Genomic DNA, 27,522 nt, shown 5'->3' with positions numbered 1-27,522 from the left:
AGTACAGACGTCAGAATCTATATGTACTCGGTTCAAATAACAGAACTGCCTTTCGTTAAGTAGTACGGAGGGCAGCGGTACATAGTGGATGGCAAACAGTAAACATACACGTAAAGTATTTCAGACCACTAGGAGTTCTGTCGGCATGACGACTGTCCTCGAGAACTGGGGCTGGAGCCGCACCGCAAATAACTATCTTTAGCCTCCAGACGATTTACACAATATTTAAGATAATGAATGCTCGCTATGCGGAATTCACACTCAGTGGCCCCCACCCTCGCCCACCCACGCTCAGAAGCGTGGCTCGGCAGACTCCCATTCATTGCCCCGATATTGCTTAATGCCATCATCCGGCGAGACTGTGGGTTGAATGTAAATAAAGCTCGGCTGTTGATCTCGGAGCACTTCGCCCCCTTAGTGCAAAGAGAAGAGGCACGCTGCCTGCCAATGAGCCTCCTCGCTCTCCCTCCATCTCCAAGCAGCAGCTCACATCCGGCATGAGGGAGGGAGGGGAGCGCACACGGACGGGTTCGGGTTAAAATGCTCCCTTAACATGTTGAGGGATGTGACCGCGCTGCTGTGTGCAGGGGAGGGGTGCGCACAGCCTCTTCAGCCCCGTTGCGGCCGCGGCACACGGTGAACAGCCCCCGGCTCACCCTTCCCCAGATGCTCTACAGGCGCAGAGATCCGAGCCCGAACTCCCCTCCCTGCTCGGAAGAGTCTGCGCTGCGCGCCGCCTGCTTTGCAAGGGAAATTGTTTGCCAGGCAAGCGGTGGCCGCGGGTGTGCGCAGGCGCGCCCGGGCTCCGGATTTTGCACCGCATTGGACTAAGTTGCTTCCCTTGAATCTTCCCTTGCCGCTCGCGGGAGCGATTCGGCCCCCCAAGCCAGGAATGTGGACAGCTCGGGAGCGAGGGTATTTCGGGATCTTGTCATTTCCCGTCATGGTGGCCATGGTCTGCTGCGCGCAGAGGTGAGTGAGTCGGTGGTTGCCTCGTGTCTGGTGGGCTTTAGGGGAGCGGGGTAGAGGTATGTTGGTGTTGTGTATGGTGCTCTAGCTGTGCCTGTCATACAATGACCCATGCCCCTTGCTCTCACCCCTGCAGTGTCAACGAGCCCAGCAACATGTCTTACGTGAAGGAGACGGTAGACAGGCTGCTGAAAGGATATGACATCCGCTTGAGGCCAGACTTTGGAGGTAAGCCGATCCCTGCCAGTCTATCGGCCCCGCTAGGACACCCGCGCTCTCCCTTTGCCCTGTGGGACGGCTACAGGGGCCCGCCGTATGTGTAATACTGTGTGTGTGCCTGGCGTCTGTCCCTGAGTAGTTCATGTGCCCCAGACGCTGTAGGCAGGGTCTTATGCAGCGTGCTGGATATGCGGATGAGTGCTCAAGCATGCATACCTGTGTGCTCACCTGTTGGCACCGGCCTCTGTTTGCTTTGCAGGGGCTCCTGTGGATGTTGGAATGAGGATAGACGTGGCCAGCATAGATATGGTCTCAGAAGTCAACATGGTGAGTACAGCCCACTGATGTCAGCGTTAACAAATCTGCTACGGGCAGGGTTGGCTGCCTGGAGTAACTTTCCTGTAACTTTTTTTGATTTCAGTTGTTAGTGCCTTGCGTTTTTCCGTCATTTTTGGCTGGTCTCCATTTTTGTTCTGGTTGTTCTTAGCTCCACTAAAGTCTTCACACCTGGCTCGCAATCCACAAATTCTGAAACTGCTTTTTCCTTGACAGGCAACATGGCATAGGGGTATTTTAATCAATGTCTGGGTATTAGTTGCTTACTTGCTATTAGCTGCTCCAACCCTGAGCTGTGAACTGTTACAGCCCCGGTGGTGACTGAGGCTGCGCTTGAAGAGTTTCCACACTCATGTGTACCTATATTTATTGTTTTTAAATATGATATGCCGCCATCTGCTGATTGCTTGATTTTATTGCCTCTTTCAGCTCCCTACAAATGCTTGTGTTGCTCTCTGCAGCATTTTACAGCTCCAGGTATCCCCGTCCCCCGTCACCGTGCTCTTCACTTGCGCGATGCTAAGCGTCGCTCTCCCCACAGGGAGTCTTGGATTGCTGTTATCAGGCAGAGCACGAGGTTGGCAGTGTGTTCTTTAATCACCGCCGTGAATGTGCTACCCGAGGTGGCTGTAATTGCTGAGAGGAACGTCAACGAAGTGCTGCCACGGTTTGTGTTTAGGGTCGGGGAAGACAGTTGAGAGCTTTGTAGTTACACGTCTTTCTAGTTAGTGACAGAGGGTGAGGACGGGGTCTCGCTGGCAAGGTGCGCGGGGGTGGAATGGCAGACGAGTGAACCATCCCAACTGTGTTGTCCCTGTACGGGAGAAAGGCGAGAAGGTCAAAGGAGCACGTGTTTGACCTCCCGCTGCACGATGCAGATCCAGTGTGACATGCCTCAATGCCCCACAAGTTTCTTGAATTGGAATGTACAGGGTTGCACTCTTTGTTTGCACGACTTCCTGAAACAGGAATGCGGGTCAGAGACTCTTTTGTTAGTGCTCAGTTAGCCAATGCCATGCTGTTATAGTAAGTAGTATTCAGATTGCATCCGGTGGTGCTCTAACGTCATAGTGAAGTTAAGCCCTATTTGTGGATATGACGCAGAACACGCTCCTTCGGGGAGACCGTGGTCTCGTGCCAGTTACTAGGCAGGGGGAACGAACACTCCTGCTCCCTGCATCCCCGTTTAACCTCCGCTGCTAGCACGAAGGCCAATAGGCTTGCGCCCCGAAAGTACGGGCTCTCTTTTAAACTATGCTGCTGGTGATACACCGCTGAACTACGCTTCCTTATGGAACGAATGCGCGTGGAAGACCCAGGCACTCCTAACTGCACAAACTTACATTTATTGCAGATAGTTCCAGAGGCCAATACATTCTTAAAATAAGTGACGTAAAAAATTATATAAAGAGCTTGTAGGACACAGGGTACATCTTTCTGCAGCGGTTGTGCCCTCTGGTCACACATTTTGAAATCTATTGTTAGGAAAATGCCACATTATCTGTCAGCGCGTTGTCGAGAGATGCAGAGTCAGTGTTTGGTTCATTTCACTTCCCTTTCAGCCAGAACAGGGTTGCATAACTGATTTTTTTTCGTTTTGCAAAGGTCCTGTTTTCATCCGTTGAGCTAATGTGATTCCCATTATTATCTGTTATAATTCTTAGCCCTAACACTGATATTATTTAAGAATTATGATTTAGCACACATGCCTTACAGTCAACATACCTGCCTTATTGTCAGTCAGTATTTCATTTGTTTGGCCACTCACGGTTTCTAGGTATGATTGCTTATGATTCCTTCCTTCACAAATGTCTAATATAATTAAACAACGTATAAAATAAATATATCTGAATGAAATAACTAATCTAAAGAGATGGGACTGAACACACACACACACGTGCAACGAAGAAGGCAAAAGAGCGCGCATGCTCTGAAGGGGATTGTTGTCCTGTCATTCAGTGGTGTTATTTAGTCCAGCTTTCCAGACATGTATGCTATGTTATGTTATGTTGATTAGTATTCTGCACTAATCACCCAAGAGGGTATCTATGTGCTTGGGCAGGTGTGTAGGTGTGTGATCCCAAGGTGTTACATGAAGAGCCAGGTCGTCAGCTTCTTGCAGAACTTAAGAAGTGATGAGGATGTGTTGAGAGGGTAAACAACCTTTACAACGCAACTTTTACATCGCAGAGCCTTTACAAAGCAACCATTACAACGCAAACTATTACAACGCATTGCTCTGGGGGGCGCTCTAGGATAGGGAATAGGTTAATTTACTATCCAACAACCTTCCCTAGTGTCCACGGGGACTGGAGTTGGAATAGTAAATTAAACTATTCACTATCCAGCACCCAAAGCACTATGCGTTGTAATGGACTGCGTTGTAATACTTGCGTTGTAAAGGCATGCGATGTAAAAGCATGCGTTGTAATGTCATACATCCGTTGAGAGAGTTCGTTCTATGCCTTGAGTGCGATGTAGGAGAATGAGCAGCCTCTAGCTTTGCTTTTGCGGTTGCAGGAGCGTGTGCGAATGAGAGTGAGGCAGATCATAGGTGTATGGTGGGTTTTTGAAAGTGTATGCGGCTATTCAAGTATTTTTGTGTTATGTTTGTTGTCTAGGGCCTTGTATGTGTGAGTGAGAAGTTTGATTTGGCTGCGCTAGTGAATGGGAAGCCAGTGAAGCTTCCTGAGGTGTCGTGTGATGTGGGTGCGGCATGGGAGGTCGAGTATGAGGCTTGTATAACTGTTCTCTCAGTTGTATTCTGGTGGTAGTCTTCTATGAGGAGCTAAGTGGGCAGCATTCTCACTTACTTCCTCTTTTCAGACTTTCTGAAGTTAAACTGATAACATTTATGATTTGTCTTCTGCTACGCCACAAGAATGCGTGAAATTGGCCCAGTCTTCAGGGCTTTGTACGACAGGAGCGTTGCCATTGTACAATGGGCTGTTAACCATCCAGGGCCACAATTCTTTAACATTTTTTTTGTAGTAAAAGTCAATTTGTGGTGCAATACTTGTATCTATGTTCATATGTCAAATTAATTTAAGATGATCTTTGTACGGAAATGTTGTATAATTGGCATGGCCTTTTTCTCACTGAGGCAAAAAGATAAACATAACCCTTCCACTGTTTCTGACACTGGTCAAAGTAGACAATTTCTCCATTAACACCATGCAAAAGGTTTAATGGAGGCTTTGACCTGGCCACACAGGTAGACATTAAACATGGACAATGCAACTGCAGAATGTTTTACCTTCCTTACCTTAGAACAAACACTCTGGGTTGCCTCAGAAGACAATAACTGTAATAAAGTTAATAACATGTGAGGTTCATGTTTGAAATAATAGGGTGTTTGGCTCCTTTCGTGACGAAAGGGGGATCTGAATTAGTCGTTTATTCACTATTTTCTCAAGAGCCAACGGTCTACAAATTCATCTGCAAGATTTCACAAGAGAAACAAAATCTAGCGCAAGCCACAAACAGGAAAGATCTACACCTACATCTACACCCGGTTGTTAAAACACATAGGTGAAGGATGTGAAAAGTTTAATTTTGGCTGTCAAATTCACAAATTGTTCATTCAGAAGCATCACTCAGTGCAGTTTACAAGGGAGAGTATCTGACCAGGGGCGTAGCTTAGCCAGTGAGATTCGGGGTGAGATCCCGTGGGTGGATTGTCTGCCGTCTGGATCCGAATCAGGGTGTAGGGGCGGGGACTGGGCAATACCTGCCCAAATGACCAGGGATATAGCTTAGCCAGTAAGATTCAGTGGGATGTGAGTCTCAAATTTACCTTTGGCAGGAAAAAAAAACAATTGCCCGGTAAGTGGTGGGGTGAGATGTCAAACGTTTGTGATAGACAGTCCATCACCTTTTGGGTTTTTGATTGCCAGTAGAATGTCTGTAATACTGCAACTGGTGCAACATTTCATGCCTAGTACTGCCAATATTTGTGAATTTAAAAAAGGAACATATTTGCACCTGTTCAAGGAGTACTTTTATCTGTGCAAATTAATAACGTTTTTAGTAATCTGGTCACTATATATAAGTTCACCATCCAAAAAATAAACAATTAAAACTTCTTAGAGAAATGAGGATAATAAATCCAACAAAGACATAGCAGACCAGATTCCGGCCCCCCAGACCCAACTGCCAAGCCAAGAATGCCTTTATTTGGGGATTTTCACACCCCAAACATCCCCATTGAGGCTACTCCACTGTGTCAGATGCAGAGACCTATGCGTAGCTGTAAGAAACTGGGTTATTGGTTGAGGAAGTGGAAGCCCCACTCAGGCAAAAAAACACAGTCCTTGTCAGTATAAACCATAAAAAGTCAGTAAAATAACCTGTACTTGACCCTCTGGTAGCTTGGCACAAAGTATTCAGGCTTCACGTAGAGGCAAGGTATACAAAAAAATATGCAGCACAAAAACAGCAATAAAGTGAAAACACAACACAAGAAAAATCCAAAACAAATGTAAACAAAATAGAGTAAATCTTAATAAATACAATTATACCAGAGTGAAATCGAATACAGGGATCAAATTGGTTTAGCTGAAAGAGTTACCTTATCAAGGGAGGAGGCGGCGAGGAGTAGGGAGAGCATCACGTATGGCCTTTCCTGCAGCGTGAAGAGCAGGTCGGATGGTAATTTCTGAAGCTTCACAATAGGAGTTACTGTGAGCTGTCACAGCTATAACACAAAGGGTAGATCTCGCTTTGCCGGTTGTCACTGTAGTCCACAGAGAATGTCTTCACCGGATTTGGCATTGGCAGTCTTCACGGGTAGCAGAGTCTCAGTGTGAAGGAGCCCGTTCATAGTCACAAAGAGCCCAAGCTTCATGATTTCACCATTTCGTCTTGAGAGGAGCACATATTGAGGCCAGAAAAATGTTGAGGGCTGCTTGGAGATCAGGAGCTCACTTCAGCAGGGTGCAGCTAGGCTCCGACAGGCCCAGTTTCATCCAGGCAGGCTTATTTTCAGCAGATCAACTGGGCAGCTGCAGAGAGGCCTCTGGAGCTTGCTATGTCCCTGTAGCTCAAATAGGAGGTTGGCCAACTGACCCTTAGAGTCACTTAGTGTAGCCTGGGATGAAGGCAAGCATGTCCAGTCTTCCTTCGCAAACATCAAGGCAGTCTTCAAGCATCAGGGCAGTTCTCTGGCAGCAGAACAGACTTTCTGCTGTAGTGTGCACATGTTCAGGAGTGTTCTGACAAGTGGCTCCAAAGATTCAATATTATACATGGTGCCAGCCTTTATGTGTGCAGGGACACCCACTCCTAACTACACATCTGGTTCTGGAAAGTACTTGACTTCCCCTGTTAAGGCTCTACACTGTCTGCGGGCGACAATAGGCTGATGGTGGGTTTCCTTGTGTGTGCTGGAGGCAAGTCCTTTGAAGTGCAAGCGTGGTAGGCCACTGCACTGCCCCAGCCATCATGGCAATATGGCCCATCCTGCCCATACACCTCACAGATCCACCAAATTCACACTCAGCCCACGGAGCCATATCCAAGGTTCCTAGTTTTTATTTTTGACTGATATTTACACATGAATACAGACAGAAAACCATAAATTTTCCTGGCTGAAATTATTTTAAAATATGTATATTAACAGAAGTTAAGTTGTATTTTGAGTGATTCTAGATGCTGTCGATTAAGACTGACAGGCCATTAAGTATGCAAATGTACAGGTAAGGAAGTTAAAAGTGAGCACGTTTCCATACAAGGTTTAAACAACCGTAGTTGTGCACAAGGTTCATACTAAAATATGCATGTTTTCATACTAGTTTATTGAGTTATCATTTATGGGTATTCATTGCTTTGAAACATGGCAGGCATTCAAGTATAAGTACACATCCGTCAGTTAATTGGGAAGTTATGCTAATTGCATTTTGTTTCTTAAAACAATCCTAAACAAATATGGATGAAGAGACAGTTAGCAAAAATAGATATTAATAAATACAGACACAAATATAAAAACAATAAATACTATAAAACTAGGATAAATCTCCTTCTCACGGTCATCATATATATTCCTGAATATGAGTGACTTATTTTTACTGCCTAAAATCTAAGCTTGTGCCTTGATAAGTTCAGTTTAATTAGAGCTCCTTCCCAACCTGTTGCAAAACTGAACATGTAAAAATATTTCTAAGTTGGAAGATTTCATTTGAAAATTTCCTTTTTCTTTTTTTCATACTTCCTTTTACCCGGATTAGACTGATAAATAACCCCTTTATGAATTAAAATGATAACACTACTTTGCCGTAGGAAAATAAAAAAATAAAAATGTAATCAGTATTTGGATAGCAATTGTTCAGTTAATGCTCTAAGGGCCTCTTTACGCTAAGGCTGGTCAAAATATTTGGGAACTTTGGAAACATGAAAAATTCACCTGTTTTTTTAGCCTGCGGAGTAGAATCAGGGTAACTCCGTTGGTGGTAAAAAGCCTAAAGCCAACAGGAGTACTGTGAGGTGCCAAGCAATGTGTTTACCTTAATGACAATTGCATTAAGGTGAATACATTGTCTGGACGACTGACAGTGCTCTTAAAAGCAACTTCCCTAGCATCAAAGCATGTGTGCGGCTCCTACCTGCAGGGTCCTGCTGGCGCTCTCCATGACAGATGCCATGAAGAATCTCCCCTGCTGGGAAACTTTGTTTGGTGCACTGTCAGGGGCCGGACAGTGTAACAAGCTTAATGCAAATACCATTAAGGTAATTACATTGTTAAGCTTATGACGATTTGTGGATATTTCACTGTGTTGCCATCACCGACTGTGTACACCGGTGCTTGCCCCGCGGTGATAGCAGATTTATTTTCTTTTTTTAATGAGAGGGTACCCCTCCGCCCCTGCTCCCCTTCCCAACCTGTTGGCAGGCATTTATCATCTCCAACTGCAGCACTATTTAATTATGTGCTGCAGTGCAAGTGGAGAAATGTCCGTCGGCAGAAAGAATGCAGCATGAAGTACACATACACCTTCTAACAATGCTGAACAGCACATTCATTCCTCAATCCCTGCACTCCTCACTGCACGGAATGAGGAATTCTTGTGCTACAGGGCGTTCTGCATGCGTTCCACCCAGTGGCGGCTCCTCCGCTAAGGCGGAGGAGCGTTGCCCCTCTCTTCGTGGAGCAGTGTAAAAAAAAAAATGTATATATATTATCATGGTTTTTTTTTTCTGACCAGGTTGGGCGGGGCTGGCATTCATGTGACGTCAGGGAGGAAGAGTGGTTGCTGCACTTTTAAGTGCACAGAACTGCTTGGCCGGCCCTCTTGCGCCAGCCAACCTCTCCTGCGCACTTTGCAGGTTCCCCATCTGGCTGCATTACACAGCTGGTGGCCAACATGCCCACCCTCTCCTTGCCCGTCCAAGCACCGAGCCACAGCGCTCGGACTAATCACAGTGCTGCATTGCAGCATTGTGATTGGCTTACGGGAGGGAGTCTGTGTGCTTCCTGGTTCCCGGCACAGAGAGAACGAGGGACGAAGTAGGAGAGATGACTGAGGAGAAATGCGGCAAGGAGGTAAGTGTTTTTTTTAAATGTTTTAATTTCTGCCACCCCACATGACCCCCACCTGCCCCTCCACTCCAGTTCCCTGCTAGCCACTACTGTTTCCACCTTGTTTAATTAAGAGGCAGTGGATGTGATCCCAGCTGAATGGGGCAGAATTGTGAATCAGGGGCGGCTCTAGGCTCATGGTGGCCCTGGGCAGGCAGCGTAGGTAGGGGGCCCCGGAAGAGGGGGTCCGGGCGGGGCTGAGCGCGGAGGCCAGTGAAGAGGGGGGGCGGGGTCAGGGTGTTTGGAAGTGGAACAGACCGCCAAATCATGAGTCCAGGGACTACCTGGATTTTACAAGTTGAACCACAACAGTGCCATCAGAAATAGGGAAATCAGAGAATTTGGAGCATGATCCCACTAGTAGTTCCTTATTATATTCCCACAGAGTTTCCCTGGAGATTTTGACTGCAGGGAGCAGGTGAAGTCCACAAGTGAATCGTACTGCATCCGCAGTAAATTCACAGACCTCATAATTTTGATATTACCAGTAAGTCTTGGACCAACCCCATTTCAATCACAGAGGCACTCGAATGGAGCCCTTGTAGACCTTATTACGCTTGTTCCAACATCCGCCCTGGAATACTTGATCCAAGATCTATCTCTAACACTGGCGGATTACAGGGAGTATTCAGGTGTGACCCTAAAACACCCTGTGGAATGAGGAATTACTGTTCCTGTAGCAATGTCCCATTTCTCCCAGAGTGCCAGCCAAACATTGCTGCAACGTCTAGCAACTGCAGTGTCTGTTTGAAAAATACCAGACCCATGGTGTTCACCTGAGACTCATTATTTCATTAGGGCTGATAATTAACATTTACAGCCTCATCAAAAACAAAAGGATAAATAAACAATGGTCCTTGTGGAGAAAGCCCTAAGTCTGAGCTTCCTTTGCCCGACACACACACAGAATATAAAAATACCAAAATGTACTATTATCAGTCTTTCAGCCAGACAAGACGCAGATAATCCAGCCTGATTGGCTGATGGTGGCTTGTATGTCATGGCTTGTATGTCAGTAGCAGTTTTGTTTATCCACGAAAGAGAACACACATTCAGGATTGTAGGACTCGGTGGCACTTGTGTTAAATTTTTTATGTGCTACCAACCAGACCTGATGAAGACCCCTCTCCAAGAATAATATGAAGGGGTCGATACATCAATGCTTATGACATGTAGACTGGCATTTGTTGGATGTACTCAAACTTTGAACGAGGATTGAATTTGTTTTGCGAATTAGTCTACATTGTTATTTTGTTTTTGGATCTGTTCATCAATTACACTTAGCGCACTATTTTGCACACGTATCACAATCACTGATCTGTTCACTGGAGCACCCACTGTCAAATAATTGTTTATCTGAAAAGATTGATAATAGTACATTTTGGTGTTATTATATTTTGTGTGTGCGTCAATTGCTCAGGCCGAGGAAGCTCAGGCTTAGGGCTTTCTCAACGGGAACTATTGTTTTTTTAGACTATTGACTATCCAGGTGCTACCAGTGTAGAGCTGCCCTGTTTGCTGTTTTTCTAATAAAAAACAAAAGCAACATCAAACACTTGGGGCCCCGTTCCGAGTGTCCCATGGGTTTGTTTTTGCATCACATGTAGAAGATTCTGTTGCATGTTATGCTAGGGTATTTCTAAAGCGCTTGCTTTCTATTGAGACTCAGTTAAAATGGACATTAGCATACCTTTTTCAGTTGAGGAAACATGTCCTCTTATCACTTAGGGTCACTAAGGGCTCTAGGTGGACAGTCACCACTTGATAGCTATCCCCAGCAGCAAGCTCCGACGTGGCATCATCTTCTGCTGGATGCACAACGCCTCCCCTTATCAGTCTCCAGATGCTCATTCACCCACTAAGCCCACCCCAAACAAAGTGCCTTTCCTAAGCCTCCCCCTATCCTATTACTTCCTTTGACATTTTCTACCTTGTGTGGTGGTGACCCAACACATTTCTCCCCAAGTGGACATGACATGCTGTGCTGGATATGTATTACCACAGGTAAAGTCAGGCAAAGTTGAGAAACCCCAAGGTGAAATTTTCTGACTTTACTTAACTTTGTAGGTAAACTTTAATACTTCACTCACTCTCAGTTAAAACTAGCTTAAGCCTCTCTAACCTTTGGTGCATCAACTCCATATTGGATACACTAAGAAGTTGGGTTATAAGTTGAGAGGGGTGAAGTCCCCGCTCAAATAATAAACCCAATCCTTTTCAGGACGTGCCACAACATCCACTATATAAACCAGTGCTTAACTTTCTGGTAGCTTGGCACAAAAGCAGCCAGGCTTAACTTAGAGGCAATGTGTGAAATATTTATACAGCATACAAGCAGTAATAAAGTGAAAACAGAACACAAGTAAAATCCCAAACCAATTTTAAAAGCAGAGTAATATTGAATAAATAATATGATAACAGTATGACAAAAAAGAAAATGTAATTAGTAGAGGCAGATATTGGGACGATTCACCGAACTAATCTGAGACAAAATCCTAAACTTCCTACTGCTGGTATTTCAGAAGGCACTTACTATTTTTGGTATTCACAGAAATCACTTACGACTCCTAACTTTATGTCCGCAGTCGGCCGGAATCTCTGCACCCGGTCCGTACTCTCTGCACCCGGACGGTACTCTCCGGTTAGGGCCGTACTCTCCGGCTTGAGCCATAATCTACAGCTCGGCCGGATAAAGTATAATCAATGGGCTGGAATGGAATTTTTACAAAAAGGAACATTAGGAATGTGTGATAAATGGTAGAGGAGGTCTTGAAAAATAGTTTGGGCAGGAAAAAGGGTATGGCCAGACACTACATCATAACCCAGAAAAGTTTGCTCTTTGCATCATAGTACATGCAGTGCACAATTTGCTCTCCTCTCAGTGTTGACTGCGATGTCAACACTACAGTCAACAATAAGTGGAGCGCCCTTAGTGGTGACTGTGGTGTTGACACTACAGTCGACACTAAGGGGAGAGCAAATTGTACCATGATACAAAGGAGCAAACTTTTCTGAAAAAGTTTCAGAGCTCCGTCCATCATCTCCTTGTGTTTACTTTGTTTGCACTAAGTTGGCAGGGTATGCCCAGACGTGGGTCCCTTGCTCACTTTGCCATTGGATTCAAGCTAGCCTGGCTGTCGATGGATGTTAGCCAGAAACTGGTCCCAGGATACTTGGTTCCGGTCCAAGGAAGAAATGGCTTGGCAGTTCGGGCTAAACTGTTCCCATGAGGCACAGGGTCAAGACTGATTTGCCTTTAGCTCTGAACTGGGGTGGTGAAGTGAGCTAAAGAACGATGATGGATTCAACCCAGATCCGTGACTGGGGGTTAGTGTCTGAAAAGTTTCAGTTCTCCGTCCATCATCTCCTTGTGTTTGCTCTGTTTGCCCTAAGTTGGCAGGGTATGCCCAGACGTGCGTCCCTTGCTTACTTTGCCACTGGATTCAAGCTAGGATGGCTGATGAGGGTTGTTAGCCCTTAACCAGTCCCAGGATGCTTGTTTCCGGTCCAGGAAAGACATGGCTTGACAGTTCGGGCTGGACTGTTCCCATGAGGCACAGGGTCAAGACTGAGTTGCGTATAGCTGTGTCTGAACTGGGGTGGTGAAGTGAGCTAAAGAACGATAATGGATGCAACCCAGATCTGTGACTGGGGGTGAGTGTCTGAAAAGTTTCAGTGCTCCGTCCATCATCTCCTTGCGTTTGTTCAGTTTTCTAAAAGTGGCATTTTCAGACCTGCAATTTAAAAAACCAACATTATTAAAAAATGTGGTTTTAAATTGTGAGTCCAGAGACAATAAACTTACTCTTCCCATATTTTCCCAATTGGAAGTTAATCTTGTAAAGTGTTACGAGGTAACTCCAATGCCAACCTATGGGAAAGATAGGCCTTGCTGTAGTGAAAAACGAATTTAGCAGTATTTCAGTATCAGGACATGAAAAACTCAAAAGTACATATCCTACCTTTTAAATACACTGTATCCTGCACAGGGGACTACCTAGGGCCTACCTTAAGGCTGACTAATATGCTATAAAATGGAAGGTTTGGGCCCGGCAAGTAGGTGAACTTGCCAGGTTGAAATGACAGTTTAAAACTGCACACACAAACCCACACACTTTGCAGTGGCGGACCTGAGGTATGTTTGAAGGGCTGCTCACATGGGTGGCACAATCAGTGCTGCAGGCCTACTAGTAGCATTTGATTTACAGTCCCTTGCCACATATACTGCAATGTACTAGGGTATTATCAGTAAATCAAATATGACAATCATGGAGAAACCAAATGCAATTACATTTTAGATACAAAGCACATGCACTTCATCACAGGTCAGGAGTGAAAAAGTGCACTTTGGAAACATGAAAAATTCACCTGTTTTTTTAGCCTGCGGAGTAGAATCAGGGTAACTCCGTTGGTGGAAAAAAGCCTAAAGCCAACAGGAGTACTGTGAGGTGCCAAGCAATGTGTTTACCTTAATGACAATTGCATTAAGGTGAATACATGGTTTGGACGACTGACAGTGCTCTTAAAATCAACTTCCCTAGCATTAAAGCATGTGTGCGGCTCCTACCTGCAGGGTCCTGCTGGCGCTCTCCATGACAGATGCCATGAAGAATCTCCCCTGCTGGGAAACTTTGTTTGGTGCACTGTCAGGGGCCGGACAGTGTAACAAGCTTAATGCAAATACCATTAAGGTAATTACATTGTTAAGCTTATGACGATTTGTGGATATTTCACTGTGTTGCCATCACCGACTGTGTACACCGGTGCTTGCCCCGCGGTGATAGCAGATTTATTTTCTTTTTTTAATGAGAGGGTACCCCTCCGCCCCTGCTCCCCTTCCCAACCTGTTGGCAGGCATTTATCATCTCCAACTGCAGCACTATTTAATTATGTGCTGCAGTGCAAGTGGAGAAATGTCCGTCGGCAGAAAGAATGCAGCATGAAGTACACATACACCTTCTAACAATGCTGAACAGCACATTCATTCCTCAATCCCTGCACTCCTCACTGCACGGAATGAGGAATTCTTGTGCTACAGGGCGTTCTGCATGCGTTCCACCCAGTGGCGGCTCCTCCGCTAAGGCGGAGGAGCGTTGCCCCTCTCTTCGTGGAGCAGTGTAAAAAAAAATGTATATATATTATCATGGTTTTTTTTTTCTGACCAGGTTGGGCGGGGCTGGAATTCATGTGACGTCAGGGAGGAAGAGTGGTTGCTGCACTTTTAAGTGCACAGAACTGCTTGGCCGGCCCTCTTGCGCCAGCCAACCTCTCCTGCGCACTTTGCAGGTTCCCCATCTGGCTGCATTACACAGCTGGTGGCCAACATGCCCACCCTCTCATTGCCCGTCCAAGCACCGAGCCAAAGCGCTCGGACTAATCACAGTGCTGCATTGCAGCATTGTGATTGGCTTACGGGAGGGAGTCTGTGTGCTTCCTGGTTCCCGGCACAGAGAGAACGAGGGACGAAGTAGGAGAGATGACTGAGGAGAAATGCGGCAAGGAGGTAAGTGTTTTTTTTAAATGTTTTAATTTCTGCCACCCCACATGACCCCCACCTGCCCCTCCACTCCAGTTCCCTGCTAGCCACTACTGTTTCCACCTTGTTTAATTAAGAGGCAGTGGATGTGATCCCAGCTGAATGGGGCAGAATTGTGAATCAGGGGCGGCTCTAGGCTCATGGTGGCCCTGGGCAGGCAGCGTAGGTAGGGGGCCCCGGAAGAGGGGGTCCGGGCGGGGCTGAGCGCGGAGGCCAGTGAAGAGGGGGGGCGGGGTCAGGGTGTTTGGAAGTGGAACAGACCGCCAAATCATGAGTCCAGGGACTACCTGGATTTTACAAGTTGAACCACAACAGTGCCATCAGAAATGGGGAAATCAGAGAATTTGGAGCATGATCCCACTAGTAGTTCCTTATTATATTCCCACAGAGTTTCCCTGGAGATTTTGACTGCAGGGAGCAGGTGAAGTCCACAAGTGAATCGTACTGCATCCGCAGTAAATTCACAGACCTCATAATTTTGATATTACCAGTAAGTCTTGGACCAACCCCATTTCAATCACAGAGGCACTCGAATGGAGCCCTTGTAGACCTTATTACGCTTGTTCCAACATCCGCCCTGGAATACTTGATCCAAGATCTATCTCTAACACTGGCGGATTACAGGGAGTATTCAGGTGTGACCCTAAAACACCCTGTGGAATGAGGAATTACTGTTCCTGTAGCAATGTCCCATTTCTCCCAGAGTGCCAGCCAAACATTGCTGCAACGTCTAGCAACTGCAGTGTCTGTTTGAAAAATACCAGACCCATGGTGTTCACCTGAGACTCATTATTTCATTAGGGCTGATAATTAACATTTACAGCCTCATCAAAAACAAAAGGATAAATAAACAATGGTCCTTGTGGAGAAAGCCCTAAGTCTGAGCTTCCTTTGCCCGACACACACACAGAATATAAAAATACCAAAATGTACTATTATCAGTCTTTCAGCCAGACAAGACGCAGATAATCCAGCCTGATTGGCTGATGGTGGCTTGTATGTCAGTAGCAGTTTTGTTTATCCACGAAAGAGAACACACATTCAGGATTGTAGGACTCGGTGGCACTTGTGTTACATTTTTTATGTGCTACCAACCAGACCTGATGAAGACCCCTCTCCAAGAATAATATGAAGGGGTCGATACATCAATGCTTATGACATGTAGACTGGCATTTGTTGGATGTACTCAAACTTTGAACGAGGATTGAATTTGTTTTGCGAATTAGTCTACATTGTTATTTTGTTTTTGGATCTGTTCATCAATTACACTTAGCGCACTATTTTGCACACGTATCACAATCACTGATCTGTTCACTGGAGCACCCACTGTCAAATAATTGTTTATCTGAAAAGATTGATAATAGTACATTTTGGTGTTATTATATTTTGTGTGTGCGTCAATTGCTCAGGCCGAGGAAGCTCAGGCTTAGGGCTTTCTCAACGGGAACTATTGTTTTTTTAGACTATTGACTATCCAGGTGCTACCAGTGTAGAGCTGCCCTGTTTGCTGTTTCTCTAATAAAAAACAAAAGCAACATCAAACACTTGGGGCCCCGTTCCGAGTGTCCCATGGGTTTGTTTTTGCATCACATGTAGAAGATTCTGTTGCATGTTATGCTAGGGTATTTCTAAAGCGCTTGCTTTCTATTGAGACTCAGTTAAAATGGACATTAGCATACCTTTTTCAGTTGAGGAAACATGTCCTCTTATCACTTAGGGTCACTAAGGGCTCTAGGTGGACAGTCACCACTTGATAGCTATCCCCAGCAGCAAGCTCCGACGTGGCATCATCTTCTGCTGGATGCACAACGCCTCCCCTTATCAGTCTCCAGATGCTCATTCACCCACTAAGCCCACCCCAAACAAAGTGCCTTTCCTAAGCCTCCCCCTATCCTATTACTTCCTTTGACATGTTCTACCTTGTGTGGTGGTGACCCAACACATTTCTCCCCAAGTGGACATGACATGCTGTGCTGGATATGTATTACCACAGGTAAAGTCAGGCAAAGTTGAGAAACCCCAAGGTGAAATTTTCTGACTTTACTTAACTTTGTAGGTAAACTTTAATACTTCACTCACTCTCAGTTAAAACTAGCTTAAGCCTCTCTAACCTTTGGTGGAAGAGGTGTGGCGCCGCGTGGCGCCGCGGCCAGGGCGACTGACGCTGGAATCTGGCGACCACGGTTCGATCCCCGGCTCCGGCGGCAGGTTAGCCCAGCACCATGTGACTCTGGGCAATAGCTCGCTTAATCTTCCCGACGGCCCCCCAGCGCCTAGAGACCCTTACGGGTGATTGTGCGCTTTACAAATGTGGACTTTACTTTACTTTGGTGCATCAACTCCATATTGGATACACTAAGAAGTTGGGTTATAAGTTGAGAGGGGTGAAGTCCCCGCTCAAATAATAAACCCAATCCTTTTCAGGATGAGCCACAACATCCACTATATAAACCAGTGCTTAACTTTCTGGTAGCTTGGCACAAAAGCAGCCAGGCTTAACTTAGAGGCAATGTGTGAAATATTTATACAGCATACAAGCAGTAATAAAGTGAAAATAGAACACAAGTAAAATCCCAAACCAATTTTAAAAGCAGAGTAATATTGAATAAATAATATGATAACAGTATGACAAAAAAGAAAATGTAATTAGTAGAGGCAGATATTGGGACGATTCACCGAACTAATCTGAGACAAAATCCTAAACTTCCTACTGCTGGTATTTCAGAAGGCACTTACGATTTTTGGTATTCACAGAAATCACTTACGACTCCTAACTTTATGTCCGCAGTCGGCCGGAATCTCTGCACCCGGTCCGTACTCTCTGCACCCGGACGGTACTCTCCGGTTAGGCCCGTACTCTCCGGCTTGAGCCATAATCTACAGCTCGGCCGGATAAAGTATAATCAATAGGCTGGAATGGAATTTTTACAAAAAGGAACATTAGGAATGTGTGATAAATGGTAGAGGAGGTCTTGAAAAATAGTTTGGGCAGGAAAAAGGGTATGGCCAGACACTACATCATAACCCAGAAAAGTTTGCTCTTTGCATCATAGTACATGCAGTGCACAATTTGCTCTCCTCTCAGTGTTGACTGCGATGTCAACACTACAGTCAACAATAAGTGGAGCGCCCTTAGTGGTGACTGTGGTGTTGACACTACAGTCGACACTAAGGGGAGAGCAAATTGTACCATGATACAAAGGAGCAAACTTTTCTGAAAAAGTTTCAGAGCTCCGTCCATCATCTCCTTGTGTTTACTTTGTTCGCACTAAGTTGGCAGGGTATGCCCAGACGTGGGTCCCTTGCTCACTTTGCCATTGGATTCAAGCTAGCCCGGCTGTCGATGGATGTTAGCCAGAAACTGGTCCCAGGATACTTGGTTCCGGTCCAAGGAAGAAATGGCTTGGCAGTTCGGGCTAAACTGTTCCCATGAGGCACAGGGTCAAGACTGATTTGCCTTTAGCTCTGAACTGGGGTGGTGAAGTGAGCTAAAGAACGATGATGGATTCAACCCAGATCCGTGACTGGGGGTTAGTGTCTGAAAAGTTTCAGTTCTCCGTCCATCATCTCCTTGTGTTTGCTCTGTTTGCCCTAAGTTGGCAGGGTATGCCCAGACGTGCGTCCCTTGCTTACTTTGCCACTGGATTCAAGCTAGGATGGCTGATGAGGGTTGTTAGCCCTTAACCAGTCCCAGGATGCTTGTTTCCGGTCCAGGAAAGACATGGCTTGACAGTTCGGGCTGGACTGTTCCCATGAGGCACAGGGTCAAGACTGAGTTGCGTATAGCTGTGTCTGAACTGGGGTGGTGAAGTGAGCTAAAGAACGATAATGGATGCAACCCAGATCTGTGACTGGGGGTGAGTGTCTGAAAAGTTTCAGTGCTCCGTCCATCATCTCCTTGCGTTTGTTCAGTTTTCTAAAAGTGGCATTTTCAGACCTGCAATTTAAAAAACCAACATTATTAAAAAATGTGGTTTTAAATTGTGAGTCCAGAGACAATAAACTTACTCTTCCCATATTTTCCCAATTGGAAGTTAATCTTGTAAAGTGTTACGAGGTAACTCCAATGCTAACCTATGGGAAAGATAGGCCTTGCTGTAGTGAAAAACGAATTTAGCAGTCTTTCAGTATCAGGACATGAAAAACTCAAAAGTACATATCCTACCTTTTAAATACACTGTATCCTGCACAGGGGACTACCTAGGGCCTACCTTAAGGCTGACTAATATGCTATAAAATGGAAGGTTTGGGCCCGGCAAGTAGGTGAACTTGCCAGGTTGAAATGACAGTTTAAAACTGCACACACAAACCCACACACTTTGCAGTGGCGGACCTGAGGTATGTTTGAAGGGCTGCTCACATGGGTGGCACAATCAGTGCTGCAGGCCTACTAGTAGCATTTGATTTACAGTCCCTTGCCACATATACTGCAATGTACTAGGGTATTATCAGTAAATCAAATATGACAATCATGGAGAAACCAAATGCAATTACATTTTAGATACAAAGCACATGCACTTCATCACAGGTCAGGAGTGAAAAAGTGCACTGAGTTCTAAAGCCAGCAAAACAAAGTTCAGCAAACAGTCAAAGCAGGGGGGCAGAAAGCAAAAGGTAAGGGAAATCATGCCAAAATATGCTAGGTCAAACATCAAGCTTGGTAGGGCAATACTATCCTACCCTTTCTTCAGGGTCATCCCCAAAACTTTGCCTTCCTCCTATTTCTGCTTCATTCGTTTTTTGTTGGTCTTAGGATTCTGTGCACTTTACAACTTCTAACCAGTGCTTAAGTGTTTGTAGTCTCTCCTTAACACATGGAAGAATTAGTTTGTAATCAATTGGCATATTTATTTTACCTAGTAAAGTGATACTACATGTGCCCAGAGCCAGTTAAGTAAATCTTACTAGTGGGCCTGCACCACTGGTTGTCCCACCCACTTAAGTAGACCTTTAAACATGTCTCATGCCTGCCATTGCCAAGCCTGTGTGTACAGTTTTAAACTGCCATTTCAACCTGGCAAAATACACTTGTTGCCAGCCCCAAACTTTCCTTTTTAATACATGCAAGACACCCCTATGGTAGGCCCTGGAAGCCCAGAGGGCTGGGTGCAATATATTTTAAAACGAGGACATGTGCTTTTAAGAGTTACATGTCCTGGTAGAGAAAAACTCTTAAATACGTTTTTCACTACTGCAAGACCTATTTCTGACATAGGACAACATTGAAGTTGCCTTCTTACATTTTATAAGTGCAATTTTCCAAATGGAAAGAGATCACCAGTTCAAGTTTGGTGACTCTAGATTCACAAGTTAAAATCCTAACTTATGGTGAAGTCGGATTTTAAATTGCGAAACTGAAAATGTTACTTTTAGAGAATTAGACCTGTTGCAAATACTCGCATCACCGCCACAACCTGCTTTGCCTCCGTAACCTCCACTGCATGACGCATCGTTAGCCAAGGCCCTTGTATCTCTCATCAATGGCAGCTTCGCTAATGATTGTGGAATACACTGCCCACTGTTTCCCCGACACTGGACTGCTCATCGCAAAACCCACAAACAGGATCCTCGATGTTGTTGCAGCAGAAGCATGGTAGCATTTTTTATTATGCACCTACTTTCCTTACTACTCCAACCGTACTGGGCTGTTTACCATCGTAGACCTGCAACATTTCCATTTACCACAGAAGCAATGATCCTCTGACAAATCTTTCTCCACTGATAGGAGGGCTGGAAATTAGGGTGGCAAAACAGCTTGTTAGCTGGTCAATGAGGACCATTAATTGACAGCCAACTCACAAATCTGAGGTCAGATTTAAATTGGCCACTTTTATAACCATACTGTAAAAATAAAGAATAGCAAGGGGAAGGCATAACCTCTTGAAAATATTAAAATGCGTTAAGATTGCACAGACCAAAAGCTCTGCAATAGTAACACAAAACAAAAGAAGTAACACACGTTCTGACAGGGCTCACTGTTTCTCTCTCCAACACATTTAAGTCATCAGTGAACTGCACAGTTTGAATGGAAGAATCAACAGGACTCAATAATAGACTAAGACAGGTTTAAGATTAATTGGGTTATTGTATTAAAGAATCAAAATTTATTGCAATAAGCAGTTGTTTGAGAATTTCAGTTTAGAATGTGACAGCTTGTATAAAAGCGCCAAACATATAAGCAGGTTATATGGGATGGTTATTTAAATCAGTTTACAGAGTTTTAAAGTCCCACCACCATTAAGGCAGAGGGATAGCTCGTTGTAAAATAGCTCAAATCCTACAAAGAAGGGTAAATGCCTCAAATTAAAGTCCATAAAAGGGCGAGTCCATTGGCATAGAACAAAAGAAAAGGAAATGTGGAATGGTTCGGTGAAGAAGGTTTCAGTCCATCAGCCGCCAATTGTAGCCTCAGCAAGAACAGTCCCAATAAAAGATAGTTCTCAAAAATCGATCAGCATAGCATCCTCTCATATGGGGGAAAAAAAAGTATGGTGTTACCCCTCCTTCGGGGTTTCTTCTTTTACAAAGTCTCTCAAACATCTCAGTGATGTAGCATCACACCACCATCGAAAGACCATTGTATATTTAGATTCACATAAGGTCACCTAAGATACTTGCAAGAGTGAGATGCTTTCCCATGCAGGTCATGAGAAATGAGAGATTTGGAAGTCCACATAGGCCTAACATTGGTGTAAGGAGATACAAAGTAACCATCTATAGCAAATAGCTAACGTCCTGTTCCCACAGGAATATTTCACCATAAACATTGAAGAAACATTCAGAAATGTTGAGATTGGTACATGTACAGGACAATAAGGCAACATTTCACTGGTTGTAAATAGGGTATTGTATTAAGTCAGGAAATAGCATTTTCAAAAGAGCGTTTGTCATTACATATTGGAAATGGAATAGACCCTAGATGAACATCAAATATAATGAATAAAATCAATTCAAATAGAGAAAGTATGTCACTTTCACCAAACGTTATTACATGTAAATAGTTAACAATGGAAATACCTACTACCACAATTTTTTCCAACTTTAATATGTGTATAATTTTCTAAATTCACATCACAAAATTTGTTTTCCATTTTTCATACCCTATAGAAACTAGGGAAATTTCAAGATCCTCCCTTATTTCTACACGTTTTTGCAACAACTTTTCTACAGTTTAATTAGTAAACATTAATAAGCAAAATGTACATAAGAAATTCATTAGTGCAATTTTGTGTATATGAATTACTGATACTTTCTATGTGTATTTACTTCATCTCACGTTTTGATGGTGCTTGTACTACACTTGGCCCAGTTTCATGTGTCACTGTGTCTAACATGGGCAAAGAGCACTTTCAGCTTTTCATTTAAATGTGTCATGTATTATGATTTTTAAAAACGTGCTCCTTCAATGTCAACACAACAGGACCTCGCACCTTAGCTTCGCTGCACCTGGGAACCAAACGCATTGCTTTGGCTTTGTGCCGCATCTTCGACACAGATCCTTGCAATGCTCTGCAACCCGCATTTAAGGTACTTTTTTGAGCAGGCATAACTGGGTCACTGTGGCTGGCCTGCGCTCCCTCGCAGCCGGACTGAACTCGTGGCTTTGTCCCAGTCTGGCGAGACCAGATTTCCACTGCTGATTAGGGCTTTTTGACATTATTTTCACTAAAACCTCAAAAATGTAATATCTCCGGTTCTACTATTTGGATTTTTATTGTTTTGGTCTTATTTTATTTGTTAAGTTGTGCTCTAATTTTTAAACTGGTTTGGGATTCTTTTTTGGTCTGTTTTCACTGTGTTACTGTTTGAAATGTTGTACAAAAACTTTACAGGTTACCTCTAAGTTAAGTTGAGTTTGACTGCTCAGTGTCAAGCTATCAGGGGTGAGCACAGGTTAATTCGGGGTTTGCCTGTGCCTTTCCTTGACTAGGATTGTGGTTGCTGGTTGCCCAGGGATCACACCCCAGTCAACCAGTACCCAAATGTCCTACAATATTCAAGTATTATAAGATTTCAGGCCTAACTAAACATGCAAATAGCATTAATGGTTCCTCTCAAGGCTTTCCAATAGAAAGTGTGGGAACTGGACCAAAGATCGAATGGAGCCAAACAAGACAATCTGGATACAGAGGCAGCAGGAAATTAAGAAACAAATACTGAAATGGAAAGCTTCTTAAAACCACTTGAGAAGAAATATGAGGGTTAAGAGGGATTCAGTGAATTTTAGGAAAGTGCTGCTGAGACTTTACCCATCAGTGTATGGAGAGAAGACTGGAAAATAACTTTCGGGAGGCCAATGTTAGAGTCCTCTAGATTTTATCACTGGACCGAAATGAAAATCTTCACAATAACCGGCCTCAAACAATCAGAGCTAACGTGGATTGTAGTAGAAATATAACCTTCAAAGTTCGACCAGTACAAACGTAGATACTCAGGCACGATTATGCACAGTCTTAGTCACTATCAGGATGAAGCTAAAAGAGATTAGATATTAAAGGCAGCATTTTGGAGTTAGTGCTACGTTACAGAGGTCAAAGGTTCTATCGTTCCTAGAGATACTGCAAAGGAGAAGAGACAAATGTAGGCCATTCAGAGGTCGTGTAAGCCCAGTCTCAAAAACCTGAGGCAAGAACTAGAGTAAGGGCCACATTTTCTGTTAATCTTGTTTCATAGATTGATTTTTGAAGAAAACATGTTAAGATTACATACATTAGCGGACATTCCATTCAGCCCACTAGGCAATGTCCCCCGATTGATGTGTTTCTGACAGCTCCACCGTTTATAACCTTAATGCATAGCACTGCAGTCACAAAACAGCTGAAATGCCAGTGATTCACATGGAGAAATGTCCTTATGCAACAGGTTAGTCGCTCACATTTATATTTTTTGCCAGAATTTCTACTGTTTGTCGACAGGAGCACATTTGTTGATAATTCTTCACCAGCAGTCCCCGCAATTTAAAATACTGCAGGCTTGTGCCCAAAGAGCTGGGGTAAGTGGGACCTCCACCATCGCAACAGATTGGCACCTGGCTGCAAGGTTTAAAATTACTTCATTATTTTTTCTTTCTTTTCTTGTTTGCATACCCTTTCCTATATCTATGCTTCAGACCACCATGTCCGTGATTGCTTTTAAATAAAGCAAGCTTTTTTTTTCAATGCAGCCTGTTTTCCTTAAAGGAAAACGGATTGTGTGTAGAAAAAAATTAAAATTTTATTTTCATGTTTGAAGAGTAGGCAGTGGTCTGTGGGATCTCCTGGCCTTGTTGAAGGTCAGAGGTCTGAACCTGCTGCCTGAGATCTGAGAAAAGCCTAGATGACTGGGCCGGCTCTCCCTCATGACAAAGAGGTGGTCCCAAGGGTCATAAGAATGGCCTCCTGTTAAAGCTGCAGCAACACAGCAAGCTTCAAGAGGCCTTTTCCTGCAGCTGACCAGTGGGTGGAAACTAGACTCTGACTGGACTCTCCTGTTGCCCACGTTTTAAAATAGCCACTTACTTTGCTTACTTCCACAGCAAAGCTCATACATCTATGAGCACACAGTGCAATTTACTATCATCTCAATCCTGTTTTTTCTGCGAATAGCTAAGAATCTGTTATGGTCAAAGGGTAATGAGGACACTATTTTCATAATTACATATCTATTTATAAAATTATTATAATGCTCTAGTATTGCGTTTACTTTTTAAAATTGAATGGTTTAATTGGATTGTAGATTATGATGGTTTTAATTAACTATATACATGGTTAGGCTGGTGGGACTGGTGGGTCTTCCAGTATACACACCCCAGCTAAAGAGGGCTCAATGCACTTTTTAAACTTCCCTCAAGTGAATATTAATATCATCAGTGTAGCAGCGAATACAGTCAAGTCATGCTCTCCTTTGGATCCGGCTCCTATAAATATATTACTGAGGGGAGCCAACATTATCATTTCTGCCTTGACGACTATCTTTTACATCTCTCTGGAAGCTGGATTAGTCCCTGACCCTTGGAAACATGCGTCATTAGCCAGTTCCAACCTAACTCTGCTTCTGAATATAGTTATTGGTACAGAAACTTATCCAGTCTCCTCGAAAAAAGCGTGCATTAGACCTATTTTAAAAAAAACCTTTCTTGACCCACTAGATGTGAAAAATTACCGACCTATATCCTGCCTGCCGCTGGCGGTAAACATTCTAGAACAATCAATTAATCAAGATCTAATTGGCTATTTGAACACCAATGATCTTTTGGACTCTACACAGCATGGCTTCAGACAAAGGCACTCCACAAAGTCAGCGCTAATCATGGCAACTAAGGATATCCACAAACAGCTGGATGGAGGAGGTAGAGCCCTCCTGATACTTCTTGACTTATCAGCCGCGTTTGATACAGTGAACCACTGAGTTCTGATGCAACAGCTGAAGGAAATAGGAATTCAAGAGGCATCTCTAACCCTCCTCACCTCGTTCCTAACCACAAGAGAACAAAGGGTCTGTTGGGACAACTTTACATCCAATAGGTTTTCCCTTCCCTGTGGAGTTCCACAGGGTTCAGCTTGACATTATTTGACATTATTTGTTCATCAGGCATTACCATGGTGTTTTACACTGACCACACCCATATCATTGTTTCCCTATCCCCCACTACCAGCCTAATCTCAGAGACTCTGCCCATCTGCCTGAAGAAGGTGAACAGCTGGATGACAACTAATTGCCTTAAATTGAATGGCAAAAAAATGAGGTTATGGTTATTGGACACAATCCAGCACTGTGGACCACAATCTTTGGCCTTCGTGCCTGGGTGACCACTCTTCCCCCACAACGAAAGTAAAGAGCCTGAGGGTACCAACAGATAAAGACTTTACCATGGCAGCCCAGGCAAAGTAAGTGGCACGGACATGTTTTGGTCTCCTGAAAGCCCTTAGAAGGACAATTAAATGGCTCCCTTTGGATGCTCAGAGAGTGTACATACAAGGTCTTGTACTTCCACACTTTGTCTATGGTAACTCCCTCTAGCTAGGCAGCCCTGCCTATGTGATTGGTAAACTGCATGTTATTCAAAATTCTGAAGCCCGAATACTGCTGGGCTTACCAAAACACAGTCCGTGCTTTCAGCTTTGGCTGGGGCTCAGTGGTTAGAGGCGGCAGACCCGGAAGCCGAGATCGACCGTGGACCAGGGTTCGATTCCCCGCCTCGGCGGGTCTCGGGCTCAAAAATTCCACGGACTCGATAATTCTCGCTCCGGCGCCTACTCGACTCACGGGGTCACACTCTGCGACTCTGGGCAATAGCTTGCTTAATCTCCACTACGGCCCCTCGCGGTGGGATGCCTGGCTTTCACCTTGTGGACACCCTGCCGGGGTTTCTCACAGGGGACTACCAGGACGGGTTCCCTAAGCAAGCGCTTAGATACCGTGTCGGTGATTTGCGCTATATAAATACATGTACATTTAAGTCTTCACTGGTTGCCAGTGAGGAAAATAATTGAATTCAAGGCTTTATGCATTGCTCACAAGGTAAAATATGCACATGGCCCAAACATCCTCATTCACCATAACACACCATACAATAGTGCAAGAGAAGTAAGACCTAACAATTGCTCTCTCCTGGTTACCGTCAGAATCAAAAGAGCGAGAGGGGGGGGGGGCGATCGTTTGGTTATCTAGTGCCTAAGCTTTTGAACTCCCTACTTAGTCACCTCAGATCCAACAGCAATTTGTAAGTTTCAGTAAGTAATTTAAGACTCACCTCTTTTCTTAAGCAATGGACTTCATCCTTATGATTCCTAATAGCGCTGGGAAGCCTGTCTCTGGGTAGCTATGCACTCTACAAGATTCTGTGACACAACATACCATTTATGGGGCTAGTCACAAAAGCTTTCTGAGTACAAGAAGTAGTACTACTTCCCTTACTCACAATTCTGTTCATAAATCTCTTTCCAAAGATCAGTACCTCTGTCTCTCCTATCTCTTTTGTGCAGTGATCTCGTGCATTAGTTTGAAGATTTCCATACACAGAGGTGGCTGTTGAGGTAAATGTGAAAGAGACGAGGTTAAGTGATGGAGAAATGGTGAATATTTAGTATGTAATGGGAGGGGTTTAAGGAAATTTAATGAGAGTTTAAGGAAGGACGTGTACATCAAAACACATCCAGAGATAAGCAAGACAATTGCATTGCACAACAATTACACCAGCTTTTTGGATTTAATTTATTTTAAGTGGCAAAATGTGTACTCATTCAAATTAGTATTATGTCCAAGCAATATAGCACATATCTTATAACTAAGCTTCAAATATATTCAAATTGCCTAATATTCCAATGAGGAGGGGACATTTTAAATCTATAAATCCAATAAAATGTGTTATTTACATTTTTCAAAACAAAGAATACATTTATAAATAATGTAGACATAAAGTACCACCCAGGGTTTACATACATAGAACAAACCTGATCCAGCAAGGGCTGAGAGGATTTAACAGAACGACTTTCTCACATCCACCAATACCTGAAAGCCATTGCCCCATATCAGGTTACATGGAGGCAGACATGATGAAAAATAAAGGTTCTGTCTCTTCCTAAGTGATGTACTCCTCTTTTTAATTAGAGTAGGATGTGCCTTAGATTCTAGAGCTGGTGTGTTGTGTCATATTAGTGAGTTAGTCCTGGGGTAAGTGACATTAGGGACGTGTGTTAGATGTTCTTTTTTTTAAAGCTTTTAATGCATGTGAGTTTTGTGGGTTTCAATTCAGGTGGGTGGTGTTTTCCTATTTTCTTCTATACAGCGATCTGCTGCCCCTTGGGTGAAGATCTCCCCAAACGTGGTAAGTGTTTTGTAGTTGTTTGCAAACGCTGTCATATTAGACCCCCACCCACTCTTTAAAGCAAATAGACTGAAAATTCTAAAC

The 27,522-nt window shown here is 44.1% G+C and overlaps 1 protein-coding gene across 2 annotated transcripts in view; it reads left to right on the top strand.

The window, feature by feature from the left end:
• The first annotated feature begins 510 nt into the window (after positions 1-510).
• The window catches only part of GABRB1 (gamma-aminobutyric acid type A receptor subunit beta1), a 1,683,231-nt gene continuing 1,656,219 nt past the window's right edge, over positions 511-27,522 (top strand). For both annotated transcript variants that reach the window (XM_078678962.1, XM_078678961.1), the window contains exons 1-3: positions 511-972; positions 1,106-1,197; positions 1,448-1,515. In XM_078678962.1, coding sequence (XP_078535088.1) covers positions 893-972; positions 1,106-1,197; positions 1,448-1,515 — 240 coding nt within the window. In that variant the 5' untranslated portion in view covers positions 511-892. The remainder of the gene's footprint in view (positions 973-1,105; positions 1,198-1,447; positions 1,516-27,522) is intronic.

The sequence above is a fragment of the Lissotriton helveticus genome, chromosome 2_2, assembly GCF_964261635.1.
Source record: "Lissotriton helveticus chromosome 2_2, aLisHel1.1, whole genome shotgun sequence".
Taxonomy (NCBI): domain Eukaryota; kingdom Metazoa; phylum Chordata; class Amphibia; order Caudata; family Salamandridae; genus Lissotriton; species Lissotriton helveticus.
Note: the sequence above shows the minus strand (reverse complement) of the source record. Positions and strands in the feature narration are given on the sequence as shown.